The 15,726-nt window shown below is 50.1% G+C and overlaps 1 protein-coding gene across 1 annotated transcript in view; it reads right to left on the bottom strand.

The window, feature by feature from the left end:
• Positions 1–15,726, bottom strand: part of usp33 (ubiquitin specific peptidase 33) — a 30,948-nt gene that overhangs the window by 12,854 nt on the left and 2,368 nt on the right. The window contains exons 2-9 of the mRNA XM_061241308.1: positions 8,503–8,642; positions 8,314–8,367; positions 7,752–7,814; positions 4,603–4,752; positions 2,609–2,714; positions 1,897–1,966; positions 992–1,105; positions 760–838 (exon numbers count right to left, since the gene is read on the bottom strand). Of these exons, the coding sequence (XP_061097292.1) occupies positions 760–838; positions 992–1,105; positions 1,897–1,966; positions 2,609–2,714; positions 4,603–4,752; positions 7,752–7,814; positions 8,314–8,367; positions 8,503–8,589 (723 nt within the window). The 5' untranslated portion in view covers positions 8,590–8,642. The remainder of the gene's footprint in view (positions 1–759; positions 839–991; positions 1,106–1,896; positions 1,967–2,608; positions 2,715–4,602; positions 4,753–7,751; positions 7,815–8,313; positions 8,368–8,502; positions 8,643–15,726) is intronic.

Raw genomic sequence — 15,726 nt, 5'->3', positions numbered from 1 at the left:
GGTAGGGGCCCAGCGGGGTGAGGGACCCAGCGGGGGTAGGGGCCCAGCGGGGGTAGGGGCCCAGCGGGGTGAGGGGCCCAGCGGGGTGAGGGGCCCAGCGGGGTGAGGGGCCGGTCTCATAAGTCTGCCCGAACACTTCCGCCTGCGCTGCCTGCGTCGCTCCTCTCATTGAAATGCTAATTCTCCGAGCGCGGCTCGACTGTGGTGTGACAAATTAAGATTCACTGGCTGCCGGGGACTGAACAAACACAGGCATTCTGAGGGATCCCGGCCCTAAATCGCAGCCCTGTTCGGCCCCGGCTAATTTGCAGTCGTCCCCCCCCCCCCCCCCGATTACCGCCGAAGAAAGGCAAGATAGGACGCCTCGTAAAAAGGGCAGCTCTTTGTGCTGTTTTGGAAGGACGTACTTGCGAGTGCCATAATGCAATCAAACAAGTTTTTCCCCCCCCCCCTTGGCAAGCTGGTAATTATGAGCGAGAGGTTTTTATATTCTGGTTGGGCGGCTTCATTCTGAATTAATTAAATGACAAACGACGAGAGACAATTCTGCCCCTTTCAGACCGGCTGAACTCGGAGGAAAAGAGCTTTGGGTGTGTCCTCATCTTTCTCAGGGATTAAAGACCTCGGGGTTTCTGAAAGGGCCGTTAACACCGGGCGCAATGGGCCGGGGCTATTAATCCAGCTCCGAGGCACAGCGACCGCACGACCGTAGGCGCACATACAGGGAACAGCCAGGGCTAAACGGGCGAGCGCACAAACCTGCTGAGAGTACCCGCGGAACATCGGATTGACCGATTTTATCCCCTGGAACAGGTTGGTGGGGACCACGTAGCCGGGCCTGAAAGAGAGCAGAGGAGCGCAGCGTGTGATAGGTGCTGCAGATACAGTGAGCGACATCACAGGAACACAGCCTGGTCTGTTACTCAGCTGGGGATTAGCGCAGCTGTAGCTAATGGTGTCGCCATGGTGACCGGGGGACGGGGGGAGCTACCTGTTCTTGTGCCAGAGGTCGGACACGAGCTTCTGATAGCTCTTGCAGAGCGCCGGCTTCTTGTCCGTCCGCACCAGGCCCCCGCAGTCGATGAAGAACTGGGTCAGAGGAGGGCTGCGGAACACAAGAGGGAGTCGATGAGGAGGGCGCGCGGAACCGGCCCACACGCGGGGTCTTCAAATTAATTGCTTAATCCCTTTGAAGAGCAGGTAGAGAAACCCAATATTTCATCCAGTGTGGCCTTCCTGTGCCCTGCATGCTTGCTTGTTTGCTCGCTCGCTTCCCCACACCCACACCCACACACACACACACACACACACACACACACACACACACACACACTCGCTCCGCTGAGTCCTCTGTTCCTGGTACGATGGCGGGCCCATTAGCCGCAGTGACTCTCCACAGTCACTTTGCCCAGGAGACCACATCACCTGTAATAACCCGGGACGGCTCACAGGGCTGACAGTGGAGGGCAGCTGCAGTGAGAGGCTCTGAGACAGCACAGCCTGGGCTCCCGTTCGCCCCACAGCCCTGCGAGCCTGCCTGACGGATCCTGCAGGGCTCCGAGCCGAAAGCCAGAGAACATCATCCCGCCCCCCCCATCCGCTTCCTCTTTATTACCCTCATCAGCAAATACTACAAATTCACATTATCATCATCATCGCCGGCTTTCTGAGTGGGAGGTCTCGTCCGGACTTACAGCTGCTCCAGGCACTTCAGAGTCCAGTGACGGAAAGCGGTTGCGGCAGAAGTTGTGTTTGCGAGCCTGTGATACCCCCCCCCCCAATATCAGAGGCTCTGACGAGCCGGGTCAAGCCGCAACAAACCTCCTCCCGCGAGCGGGACGAGGCTAAGGCCACGAGAGGCGGCGAGGCGTCCGGACGGCCAGCCGCGGGTCTTACCAGTTGGAGAGGGCCTGCAGGGCGGCGTTCATGTAGCAGGTGTTCCCGATGTTCTTCAGTCCCGTCAGCCCTGGGGAGAGAAGCGCAAGTGAGGACGGGGCCCCCGGCCGCCAGGGAAACGTCATCGCCACGGTGACAACACGGAACGCGGCCGCAGCCGCGGTTATCTTATCGGCTGACCTTTTCGTGCCACGAAGGCGCGAGGCTCCATTTTCTCTCCGCACCCTCGGTGAAAGTTTCCACCGACCCAGGCAAAGCAAGGGCCGCCCGCGCCATAGCTTCCACGTTTACATTTAAATAGTCTAATGAGATTCAAAGCAGGGCTGCCGGGCACACCGGGGGGGAAAAGTGAAAATAAACACTTAAGCGGCACAAGAGCGTGTGCGCATTAAATTATTCCGCAGGCAGGGTAGGAGTGCAGATTAAAATATAATTATATTAGAGGCAGGCTAATATCTATATGTGTCAGAGAAAGGCAATTAATTCAGGCGGCCAATCACGGTCTGCTCTTTATTAGCAGTGCAGTAATAACTCTTTTGTTTAATTTCTAATTTACTTTTCCACACAAATGTTAGTTAACCCTGGCTACTTTCTGCACTTTCTGAACGCGGGGGTTGAGACCCCCCACTCGCCCCCCTCCTGGGAGTCAGTTCAGTAGGCATAGAGGGTACGGAGTGTGTGTCCCCCCCCCCCCCAAACCCGGCTGCCCTACCTCGGGTGCGGAACTCGTCCTCCTCCTCCATCTCCATGTCCAGGTCATCGAAGGCGGCCGCGGGGGGGGCCCTCAGGGCGGCGGGGCTCCCGGGGGCCTTGGCTTCCTGCCGAAACGGGAGAGGGAGAGACGCGGCGTTTTTAATGCGAGCTCGCGGGCTGCCAGACCAAACAGACACCTCCTGAAACCTCTCTCCGGCGGGGGCGGGGGGCGAGGGGCGAGGGGCGAGGGGGTAGGTGGAGAAATCTCACGCCCTTTCATCTGAGCGCACGAGCGAGATGCCACTACTTGCGCCGTCCGCTCCAGACGCTAATTAGAGGAGCAGACTTCAAAGGCTCAGCCAGGGAGAGAGAGAGAGAGAGAGGGGGAGAGGGAGAAAGAGAGAGAGAGGGGGAATGGGAGAGAGAGAGAGAGAGAGGAGGAGAGGAGCCTCGACATTCCCCGTGTTCGCCCGGGCGGGTTCCTCAGACGGTGCCAGGCTCAAACCGTGACACTACTTATGGGACACGCGAAAAACCTTGAGAGCTGTCCCACAGGGACCTGCAGTCCTCCAGGGACACGGACAGCAGGCTAATTATGGACCACATAATGGCGCCTGCAATGTCTAAGAGGGCCTGAGTAGGCCAAACGCAGAAATACTCGATTACATTTCACTTGATATGTACACACGTGTGCATGATGTCATGCGGATGTTGCCACAGGGAATAATTGTTTGGCTTTCCACAGCATGAGTGGCTGCTGCCATCGCGGATGAGTAATCGCACTCCCGTCGACGTGGAATTACAGATGCACAAAGATCCATGTGGTCGTGATTATTGCTTTTTATCGTTCGATTATGTAATTGGATATCCACTACATGGAGCCTATTAGAGACCTACTCTCAAAAGGCACTTCGCCACATGGTGACATCACACACACATGCATCAGTGAAGATCAGGAACTTTATCGGATTACAATGTACAATGTACGTTTAGTGAATGCAAGGGATAACTTACCAGCCGTTTTATGTATTTCGTAACAAAAGACCACATACCAGGCTTAGGCATAACATTACGACTGTATACACACACAAATACATAGATACACAATGAATATTTCAAAATGTGCCAATATATGAATGTCTGACTTTACATTTTTCAACAGGCCACAACAACTCCCAGGATCCTCACATGTTCTCATACCAATCTGCTCAGTCTTTGGGTCTTGGCTTCCATTTTTGTTTACTGCATTTCTTCGCTGTTCCTGCAAACGGCTCCATTTTATAGGCTGGTGGCCACGAAATCTGTAGTCTCTCCCCACGGCTAAGAGCAAAATCGTAAACATTTTATTGCTGCTCTGTTACTCTATTTGTAGGAGATACTTTCATTGTCAACAGATATTTGCCATTATACAACCGGCCAAAATCTAATTTAAAACTGCAGGCCTACGAGTTCAATTTACTCAATTTTCTTCTCTGCTACACCAGTGACCAGGCAAAACACAGAGAATTCCATTATATTAGCTACGGTGCAGGCTTCGCATACAAGTGAATTTACAATTGCCCAGACCAGCCCCTGTAGAGCATTTTTATGTGAAATAAAGAAGGTCTCCCGCCTTTTTTTGTTTCTGGCTCTCTCAGTCTGGGTTTGACAGCAGAAAACCGCTGAGAAGAACTGAAGCATAAACTGCCCAGAACAGCGAAGGCATAAACTATCCAGAAGAACTCAAACATAAACTATCCAGAAGAGCTAAATCTTAAAGTGCCCAGGAGACCTAACGCAAGTGTTGGGTGACACACGCTCCCGAAAAGCAAGAGACAGGAGAATGACTTTTAACACTGTTACCATAAAAAGCAAGAGCGTAGTTTTAAGCAAATTTGCCACTCCATTTTTAGCAAGCAACGCTAATCCTCGTCTTGAAAGCCTGTATTGTTGCACGGAAGGCTTGGTCAGTCAGAGAGGGTGTGCTGGGCCTCAGAAAAGGGACAGGCCCGGGGGCTGGGGCGTGAGGCTTACCTGGGCAGTGGGCTGCAGTGGGGAGTGTGGCTTGCTGACGGGGGGCGGAGATCGAGGGCCCAGCTTCCGGTCCAGGAACACCTCCTTCCCACAGGCATAGCACCAGACGCGCAGGGTGGTCAGGTTCACCGTCAGGTTGTGCCGTGTGTCCTAACAGAAACAAATCCATGTTAGTTAAGACTCTGACAGCCAGATAAACCGGTCTGACCGCAGCACTTCCGTGCTAGACCGGTCTTATGAGAGAACAGCCAACTCTGACCGAGAATAAATGCGTCCTATCACGTCGCTGCCCTGCTAGACCCACGCTAAACCGGTCCTATGAGAGCACAGCTACACTACACCCACAAGAAAGTGGTCCGATCAGAGTACAGCCATGAAAACGCCAACAGTAACCCATCAAATTTTGGGAAAATAGACAGAGAAAGTGAATCAAACAGATTCCAAGCAGAACACGGCCATGCTAGAGCCCCTTATGTCATGGGTCAACGAGCAGGCCAAATTAAGAAAAGAAACAGCCTGAATATGACGCTCATGGTGGTCAGGGAGGAGTCCTCTGGCACCAGCCAACATTTTTTATTATTGCAGCCGTGTAACTCCAGACGGTGCTATTTCAGACGGGCTGAAAGCTTGCAGAAACAGCTCAATGCCATCCAGCCGGAATAAGCGTGCGCCGTTTGTGCCAGCCGGAGCGTCTCGCACGGCAGCCGGGTGCAGTGAGCCCCTGTTCGTCCCCAGAGGGACCGGGGAGGAGAGGACTCACAGAAACACGGCTACAGGGCGCTGCGCTCGGGCTAGAGATGCGCTTCGCCTAGCGCTGCATTCGGGCTAGCGGTGGGCTCGTACTAGCGCTGCGCTATGGCTAGCGCTGGGCTCGGGCTAACGGGCTAAAGGTGCGCTCGGGCTAGCGGTGGGCTCGGGCTAACGGGCTAAAGGTGCGCTCGGGCTAGCGGTGGGCTCGGGCTAACGGGCTAAAGGTGCTCTCGGGCTAGCGGTGGGCTCGGGCTAACGGGCTAAAGGTGCTCTCGGGCTAGCGGTGGGCTCGGGCTAACGGGCTAAAGGTGCGCTCGGGCTAGCACTGGGCTCGGGCTAACGGGCTGAAGGTGCTCTCGGGCTAGCGGTGCGCTGGTCTAGCGCCGGGCTGGGGCTAGCCGTGGGCTGGCTGGCCGTGGGTCTACAGCTGTACAGGCAGATGGCTCGGGAGCCCCCCCGCCTTAAAGCACCTCAATTATTAATGCCGCAATATTAGCTTTCAAGAAGCCATTAACGGGAGAAATATCGGCAGGCCGAAGAGTGTGGCGAGACGTTTTTTGAGGGAACTTCGCCGGCCGCGTGAACAATGGCCTTCGCTCTTGCGAATCAACCTCGGGTTTTTGAGATATATTAACCTGCGGGTACAGCCAGACTAATTACCTTGCTGCCGCTTGCAGCCTGTGAGGAAATCGATGGGTCACCCAAGCCCCTGCCTGCAAGCAAGTGCTGGAAAGAGCTAGAAGCCTAAATTACACTATAAAGACTTTGCCTGAGGCTGCAGATCTAACATCTCATTCTAAGTCATTGATCTCCGATTGTCTCTCCGGGATTCTCACTATCCACAGTATGCAAAGTCTAAACAATTACATTTAATATCGCCTCATCAATTAATTATCATTCTTTCCAGCGCACAGGTATCGATTCATAGACATCCAAACAAATTATCTTTATGGATCAAACTCATCAAATTAATGATATTGGCCAGAGTAGAAAGTGGTAAAATGGAAGTGGTTCCTCTTCAGGAAGGAGGATCTCGACGGCGGAAAAGGCTTTGTTTGCTCAAACGGCGGAGCGCTGGTTTCAGAGGGCGTGCCAGGAGCTCCTCAGCCAGCGCACGCAGAGGAACAGATGTGACCACACCGCCCGCAAGTCCAGGTTATTGACATAACCAGGTCATTCGCTGCATGACGGACCACCGAACAAAAGCCTCGACTCGAGCAAAGCCGTGGGATTAAGTGCAAATAATTTTGCATTCTTGGGTCACTCTCCCCATTCACGGTAATCCTTTCAACTGTGAACCTGCTCTGAACCCGCCCTTTCAGAAACCCTTTTCGCTTTCTCCTCAACAAAGGCCTTCATGCTCTTCCCTGACATCTCTCACACAGTCAAATAAATATACATTTATCAGTTCTCCAAAAGGCAAAAATGGACACAGATATTTTCAACAAAGGATGGCACAAGCCACAAGCCAGGTTGAATATGAATGGGGCTGACTGCTGTGGCTTGTCCCAGTATAGGGGGATGAATTATGGATGAACTAACATGTGAGTTCTGCTGGAAATGCAAACAGACGCCATGCTGAGCCCTTTTAGCTGGCCCTCTTTGGGATGGCATCAGGCATTCAGGCTGAGTATATATGAACTGAGCTCCATGGCCCTTCAAGCAACAAATAGGAATTGGCCACTCCGGAAATAAGCTGGCTGTCCTGTTTGCCGGAGCGTGCAGGGGGTTCAGGATGAGAGGAATTTGATGTGCATTCGATCTTCTCGTACAGCCTCTCCTGTCCATCTCTTCACAGAAATACATACACACACAAACACACACATAAACACACACGCACATAAACACACACACACAAACACGCACACACACAGAAACACGCACACGCACGCACGCACACGCCCACGCACACACATAAACACACACACATAAACACACACACACGCACGCACGCACACACACACAAACAGACACACGCACGCACACAGACACACACACACACACACACACACAGACACGCACACACAGAGACACGCGCACGCACACATACAGACACACACATGAACACACACACACACACGCACGCACACATAGACACGCACGCACGCACACACACACACACACACACACACAGAGACACACGCACGCTCATATACAGACACACACAAACACACACAAATACGCACACACACATACGCGTATGCACGCGCACACACACACACACACACAAAAAAATACAAACATACGTCCAAAAATACACGCATACGCATACATGCACACAAACACACACAGTCATGCACCCTTCCCTCAGGGCACACGCAGGTCTTCGCCCGAGTTGCACGTTCACACACACAGTACAGCGTGTACGTAATAAGCAGGACAGTAGCAGGGATACATACCTGGGAGTGGACAGTGCTGTGGTCGGCATGGGACTCCCCACAGCCCACGTACGCACATCCATTCTGCAGAGAATGGGACACAACATCCATGTGCAGTTCAGAAGCGCTGCATTAAGGTTTAATGAAGCCTATCCCCCCACCACATTAGCACGATGCTTCTCTGCCAGGCTCTACCCAAGCATGAGAAAACTATACAAGGAAGATAAACATTATTCAAATGGCAGCCATCGCGTTGGTCTGCCAAAACAAATACGGCACGTGCTGTAATTTGCGTGCCGTTCAAGATATTCTTAAGTGAACGGCATCGAATAGCCAGTCATCATACGTAGTGACACCACTGACTGCAGTGCATGAACATAATTGCTACATCAGACTTTTCTAACACCCACTCTGTTGAAAGGGAATTGGTGACAGAGTTGTGAAGGGATGTCATCTGTGAAAGTAATGGGAGCTATTATTACCACACGGCAAGTTAAGTTGCCCTGCAGAAGCTCATGGGAGAACAAGAGACACTGAAATCTGCGCTTACATCACCGGGGGCCTGCCTGGATCGCCCACTCACCTCTAAGCAAGCCCACAAGTTTGGTCCACTGACTTTACAGTCCAGGCACTGACCCTGCAATCACAGACATGGGGGTTACGACGCGTCGGCCCGCTCCTAGAACAAGACGGGCGGGGAGGCGAGGGAAGCTCGGTCGCCGCGGTTACGGCGGGCCCGCGCGGGGCTCTTTCGGGCGCGGCGGTGACTCACGTGAGACTTCTGGATGAGCTCCTCCTTGGTGATCTCCCCCACGCACTCCAGGTGAGGGCAGTCGCCGCTGGCCCCCGATGGAGACATCTCCCTTGCTTAGCTCTGCGGTTGGCTGGGCCTTCTGCTCGAACCAGGTGTCGCTGTGAGGAGGGAGACCATCAGAACTCAGAGCCCAGGACGCACAACCAACAGCTAATACACTTACTTCTGCTTATATACTTACTTTCTTACTTTTTCACATTATTCTTACATACTGTACTTCATTTATTCATTCGATAACATCTTACTTGTGCTGCAATCTTATTTTTACACACTGTCTTTATTTTTACACTGCCCTGTCTTTATTCATTTCTTACTATGATACCGGCATATTTATGGACTAAACGGCTCACTTACATCTAGACCTACTTTGACACTTTGTAACTTAAAGGTACAATAGGTCATTTCAAACTCAAACTAATTTTTCAAACTAACAGTGAAGAGAAGAGTTGCAACAACAGACAACCTCAAACCACAACACCGTTTATGCTTCCCACAGTCGATGACATAATGCGTAATATAAAGCGTGATTATACAGTTCAGGGTTCTCATGCACTGTTTTGGAAAGCTGACAGTGACCAATGTAGAACTAGTAAGAAAATGTTCGCCGAACATTGGTGTGGTACACAACACTATTTATAGTTTTCACTTTAGCTAACCAAATATATTGTGCGCAAGCAAGTAATTTGGCTGCGTAACTAGCTGGCTATATAACTAAGATATGATAGTCTACCACAAACGATGCAACTGCAACATACAGTTTGAGAGAAATAAAGGTTTACAGATGATTGAACACGTAAAGAGACAAAAGGAACATGTAGCTGTCCAAATTGCACTCTAGACAAGTGATCACTGAAACTCTGTATACTATTGATTATCAAGTTAGAAAACAATACCAGTTCGCTATAACAAGCAAATTAGCAATTAGCTTCCCGAATGAACAAATATCCACCTGAAGTACAACGCTTGTGCAATCGCTATTATGTTCGTATTGCTTATATTTTATTGTAAGTGGATATTTGTAAATTCTTCAAGCTAACTATAGCTAACTTGCTTGTTGGTACCGATAACAAACTGGTATTGTTTTAGATAATAAGCAGTAGTACACAGAGTTTCAGTGATTGCTTGTCTGGAGTGCCATTTGGGCAGCGATACAGACAATCAGAATAAGCCCCCAGAATGCCATTGGCTGTGGCAGTTGGAACCATTTTTCAACCAATGAGCTTTAATTGCTGTACAGCTGAACAATGCTTTGACACATTTCATGGCCGGACAAATGTACACTTTGAATTTAAGGACTATAAACACAGGCAGAGGGTGAATCAACATGTCAGTGAGCCTTTTTCAATGATAGGAAGGGATTTACAATGGTCTTGTAACAATGTTTTAAAACAAAAATCTTACCTATTGTACCTATAACTGCACTTGCATGCTAATTATTACAGTAAATACTAGTACAGATACTAAATATAGTAACTAAGTTTATTTCTTTCCAACATTCCGTAATTACCAGCATTTTTACATATTTTTTTTACTTTCCTACATGCATACATTACATTACATTTTATTACATTATATTGCATACACATGATATGTATACACTTAGGGCTTTTGAACTTACTAGCAAGGCTGTTATTTTTCATTTGTATTTGAAGTTTATCCCACCTCCTCGCAGGGCAGGGCACCCTACAGGAGCCCAGCTTTTGAGCCTCGGTATGACTGCAGCGCTTCATTTCAGGGATCTACAGCGCCGAGTCAAAACCCTGGAGGGAAACGAAGAGCCCGGGACAGTCCGAACGGGCACATTCCACACTGCTCACCGTCTCTCCAGGGCTGACCGGCAGGGCCTAAGCCTCCTGCCTCCTGCCTCCTGCCCCCTGCCCCCTGCCCCCTGCCCCGGATCCCAAGCAGGGGTGGAGGGAGCCTGTCTCACTGACAGCCGAGCAGACGGCCCGGACGTGACCACGTCACCGCAGCCATCAAAGTCTGCCACGGCCCTGCCTCTGTGCCACTGCATTTTAAACAAGACCGTCTGCAGCGGTCCAGCTCACAATGTGCTACTGTGTGTGCGTGAGTGTGTGGGTGTGTGCGCGTGTGTGTGTGTGTGCGCGTGTGTGTGAGCGATGTGCTTCTGCATGTGTACATGTGTGTGTGTGTGTGTGTGCGTGTGTGTGAGCGATGTGCTTCTGCATGTGTGCATGTGTACATGTATGTGTGTGTGTGTGTGTGTGTGTGCGTGTGTGTGAGCGATGTGCTTCTGCATGTGTACATGTGTGTGTGTGTGTGTGTGTGTGTGCGTGTGCGTGCGTGTGTGTGAGCGATGTGCTTCTGCATGTGTACATGTGTGTGCGTGTGTGTGTGTGTGTGTGTGCGCGTGTGTGTGTGTGTGCGCGTGTGTGTGTGTGTGCGCGTGTGTGTGTGTGCGCGTGTGTGTGTGAGCGATGTGCTTCTGCATGTGTACATGTGTGTGTGTGTGTGTGTGTGTGTGTGTGTGTGTGGGAGAAGGAATCACAGAGCATAACCACATCCAAACACAAAATATGAAATACAACGAATAACAAAATGCAGCCCAATTCACGCAGGGAAGAAAGGAATATGCCTGTGCAAAATTTCAATGGACCCCGTCATTAACTGATAAGCAAACATCATTTCCACCAGGTGTCGGAGAACACTGAGGGCCAAAACATTATTGAGCAATGAAACTGCGAAACGAGAGCGCGCATGACTAAGCAGGATTCCGGTTTCAAACGCTAGTTCTTTCTCTTCGTCAGTGAATCCACACTGCATAGAGGAGCATAGGAAAACAGTGTATAAAACAAGTCTGCGGCTTTCCTTTAAGCCTTCTCCGACTTCTCATGCTAGTGGTGTCCTCCACAACGCCTGTGGGACGAGCCAAGGACACTCAGCCACAAAGAGCTCAGGGAGGAACACACCCCGCACTGCTAGCCAACCCCGTGCTGTTGCTTAAAGTCCCGGCATTGTGCAAGAGAGATAACTGATAAGGGGCCTTGTTTATTGTGCGCGCTGCTAGAGTAGAGTTCGTACAGAAACGGCGTTTCAAAAACACGCCGTTTTTTCGTGCGAGGTCAGGAGGAATTCCGCAGGATCGGATGGCATTCCGACCGTCCTGGACAGTCACCAAAGGGCCCCGTTTAAACCCAAATTCTCAGAAAGAGGCTTACAAAAAGCCGCAAGCAAATACTTGGCACGAGAACAATGATTTCGTCACCATAATGGGCGCGTGGAAAGACGCTTATTTTTCGGGCCCTGGCACTCCCGCGAGGACGGCGGGAACGGAGCCTGCCGGTGCGGTTGGCGGGGCGGGCGCGTCTCCGGGGCGAGGAACCCAAGCCCGCTTCTGCTCAGGACTTCAGAGTCCTGACTTTTCTTCTCAAAATGGAGACACGGCAACCATCTGTCCATAAGCCACAGGGCACTCCATAACCCAAAGTGTGGGGAAAGTGAGGCTGGGAGCAGGCTTTCACAGCCAGTGCGGGGCAATTATTTGCAGGGGGAAAAAAAACAAGAGCAGCGCTGGAAAAACAGACACTAACAGAGCAATGTGGTGACAAAAGAAAATTATGGCCTTGAACTAAATCGCTTTAAAAGGCAGCAGGGCCGAACCAGTGACAGAACACAGTGAAAGTGTTGGAAAGGCAGTGCAAGGCATTATATAATTGGCCTTGTAAGAGTCAAACTAGTCAATGTGTGCTACGTCAGAAGTTCCTAAACTGTCTGCTGACACCTACTAATAGGTCACTTGAGCGGTTAGGGCGGTCATGAGATGCATGTGGGAGAAAAATCTATACATCAGCACATATTACACACTCCGCAGAGTCACACAGACTAGTCAAATGAAACATTGTGCAAATGACGTGCACGCTGGTAGTCAGTCTCAACACTGTTTTAGGAAGATAGGATTTGAACTTTTAATGAGATATGGGTGACAAAACATTTCCTCAGGAAATAGGGGTCAGGGTCAGGGGCTCAAGAAAGTATCACTACACAGCACAACACCACCAGAATATTCCCTGGAACTCACTTGGAAGTAAAAACCAGAAGCTGAAATATAAAAACCTGAAGCTGAAATTCCAATCAGAGGTGATGAATGATAGTCGCTAGGCAAACAAAGGATTTCAGAAATCAGTCAGAAACACCCTTTAAATGCAAAAGTGCACCGGGGGGAGGGGACCAGACGTTCTTAGTAAAGTCATTTACACTCCCAGTGCCAGTCCCGGTGGGACCCCTGCTTTCGGTGGGAGGAGAGAGGGGGCGGATGTTCCATGTAGGGCAGGGGCTCGTATTCAGCGCAGCTCAAAGGAAAATAAAAGGAAAATAATGGATTATCGAGGGAAATACGACCCACCATCCACACAGGCGGGCTACGCATGGGGAAAGAGGACAGAAGATGTCACAGGAAGAGGAGAGAGGAGCGGAGATGGCTGAGGAGAGATGGGGGGGGGGGCGGTTGGTCCGTAAACGCTTCGGCATTTAAGTGTCAAAATCAGCGTTGGGCGTGACAGAGAGAAGCCAGTCGCTCGCAGAAAACCCGCCACGTGACCCGCGGCCCACGCACAGGGTCAAGGTCTGCGCCCAGGCAGAGATAAGAGAGGGGAGAGGGGCATCACAACAGGCTTCACCTCTGCACAGACACCTGCATTCCTCAGCACGGCCGCCGCTGCGTTTCTAACGCGCGGAGATCTTAATCTCCGCACGTGCTCCAGCCGCACAGCTCCACACCCGGGCGTGGGCGGCTCCAGTTCCCAGGTTATTCAAAAATAACTATGCACTTCCTTACAGGCGCACGAAGTGGAGCAAGACAGAAGCTAGGCAACGGCAGCGATTAAACGCCGCATCTCGCGCAGGCTTCCTCATTTTTGCTACTGTAAAGTGACTTTGTGACAGGTCACTGTAAAAAGTGCTGTACAAATAAAATTGATGCTCTTTTTGGCTTCGCCAATAGTCTGAAAGAAACACACACACACACACACATACATACACACACATACACACACATACACACACATATACACACACACACACAAGCATACCCAAATGATTTAGATGAAATATACCATGGGCGGCATGATTTACTGTATTTTCACTCATACGGGAGCATGGGTTTAACAGGAGAGACCGAGAGGACCGAAACAAAAGGGCTGCACGCTCAAAAACAGGTCTGGGCGTCGGTCTACAGCGATCGATATCAGCATTTCCTCAGCTCAGCGGAACCAGCGGACGATATCGATCACGGCGATCCAACCGGGCCGTTTCCAGCCCCAATATTAATTCAGCCATGCCGTGAACACCCTGCGCAAACAGCTCGCCGTTTCCACGGCTGATAAAGACACGGCATTGTGTACAGCCATTCCTTATGACACACACGCAGGGCGGGATGTTAGGAGCTGGGTCTGTGTTTGGGAGGACCACGTTGGGTAATGGGCTTTCCACAGAGAAAGGACCCTGCATGTGAAACCATTTACATATAGACTTGGATATTCTTAAAAGTGCTCTACCAAAGGTTAGGCCATAGGATGAAATGCTTGCAGTAATATATGTAATCTGCTGCCTCAAATAGTATGATGTATTCAGGCAGATATAACAGAATTCAGTTTTTCTGAGATTTAAAGACACTAGGATGCAGAAACTTGTCTTTCATCCATTTAAAGGCTCAGGCGTGCTTGGTGATCTTGAGAATCCTCTTTTCAGAATTCATGAATGGAAATGTATTACTGCTCGGACCTAATTCATCAGCCAAATAGCGACACAAGGCCTAAATGACAATGGACCCAACATCGTGGAACCACTTCTATACAGGATACAGTTCAGGAGCCAGTAAGTGTGCATTCTACTCCATGCATTAGATCAGGGGTGTCAAACTGAATCCCCAGGGGGCCGCAGTGTCTGCGGGTTTTTGTGGTTTCCTTTCAATCAGCTGCCAATTAAGGCAAATTAAGGCCTTGGGAACAAGGCGTGTGGATACTTTAACCAATCAATGACTTGAATGAACCCAGAACACCAGAAAAAAAACCCATAACAAAACAATAAAACTGCTGGCTGATTTCTGGCCTTGAGCAAAGAAATCAATCCACAGCCACCCATCCAAAGCATGTCACCCTGCCTTTAACTGGAGTAAAGTTCCTTCTTTTCCCCTTTGCTTGGGATCTTTCCAGGAGAAATCAATACCTCCAGCAACAACCAAAGGGGATGAAAGTGCCATTTTACGAAACTGAGCCCTTGCAAAATCTTTAATGCTTCCATGACCGTCTCTGGAGAATACCAGTCCTGTCAATGGCAGCTCTGCAGGACTGCAGGACTGAACTCTGCTGCCAGAAGGAAGGAGGACTCGTGAAACCAAACTCAATTTCAATGAAAGAACAATATCCTGTTCATTATTATCACAGATATCCTCAGCCCGCCTGAACCATGTGTAACTCTGAGATATGGCTGCTCAAAGCAGTACATCAATGTTGTCATCTTGGGCAATGAAGTGATTCATGATGATGAATGGTTGAATGGTTGAAGTAAACTGGAACCTCTGTAGTATGCAGTTTTACAGGGTTTGGCCACCTGCATATCACAGGGATGTCATGCCTCAGCACCTGAGTGTACGGGTAGTGTTAACCTCTTAAGAGTACAGGAGTGTGGGCAGAGAGTGCCCTAACCCTAACCCATCATTCCCCACCAGAATATCAAAAACATCAATCACACACTTTGCACTTTTCTCTGGAAAATACCAATCACGGAATGTCAATGGATCACAGAGGCCAGATAGTTCCGAATTATTACTCACTTGTTCTGTATCATGGGGGCAATGCACACAAGTTGACCAGCATTGCATTGCATTTCACTGAAGCCACTGCGGCTATGGTTCCACGGTCTGCTATGCTAAGAATTGGCCTATCTGGGCATCACGCATCCAGTCCACTACCCTGGCAGGAGATTCACTGTCATGCAGTTTAATACGCAGCTAGAGATGCCCTTCAGAAATGTAATATTAGATTGTAAGATATATTCTTCACGCAACAGGGCATATTCCTGTGATATAAATGTACTGAAAAATTATGATAGCATTCAGCAACATTTCAGTTCTATTGCACGTTGCACTATCAACATTACAGCCCCCCCCCACCCCTCTGTTTGCAGTTCAGAAATTCATTGTACAAAATATTTCAGAAATACAAT

Source organism: Conger conger, chromosome 5 (assembly GCF_963514075.1).
Source record: "Conger conger chromosome 5, fConCon1.1, whole genome shotgun sequence".
NCBI classification, from domain to species: domain Eukaryota; kingdom Metazoa; phylum Chordata; class Actinopteri; order Anguilliformes; family Congridae; genus Conger; species Conger conger.
Note: the sequence above shows the minus strand (reverse complement) of the source record. Positions and strands in the feature narration are given on the sequence as shown.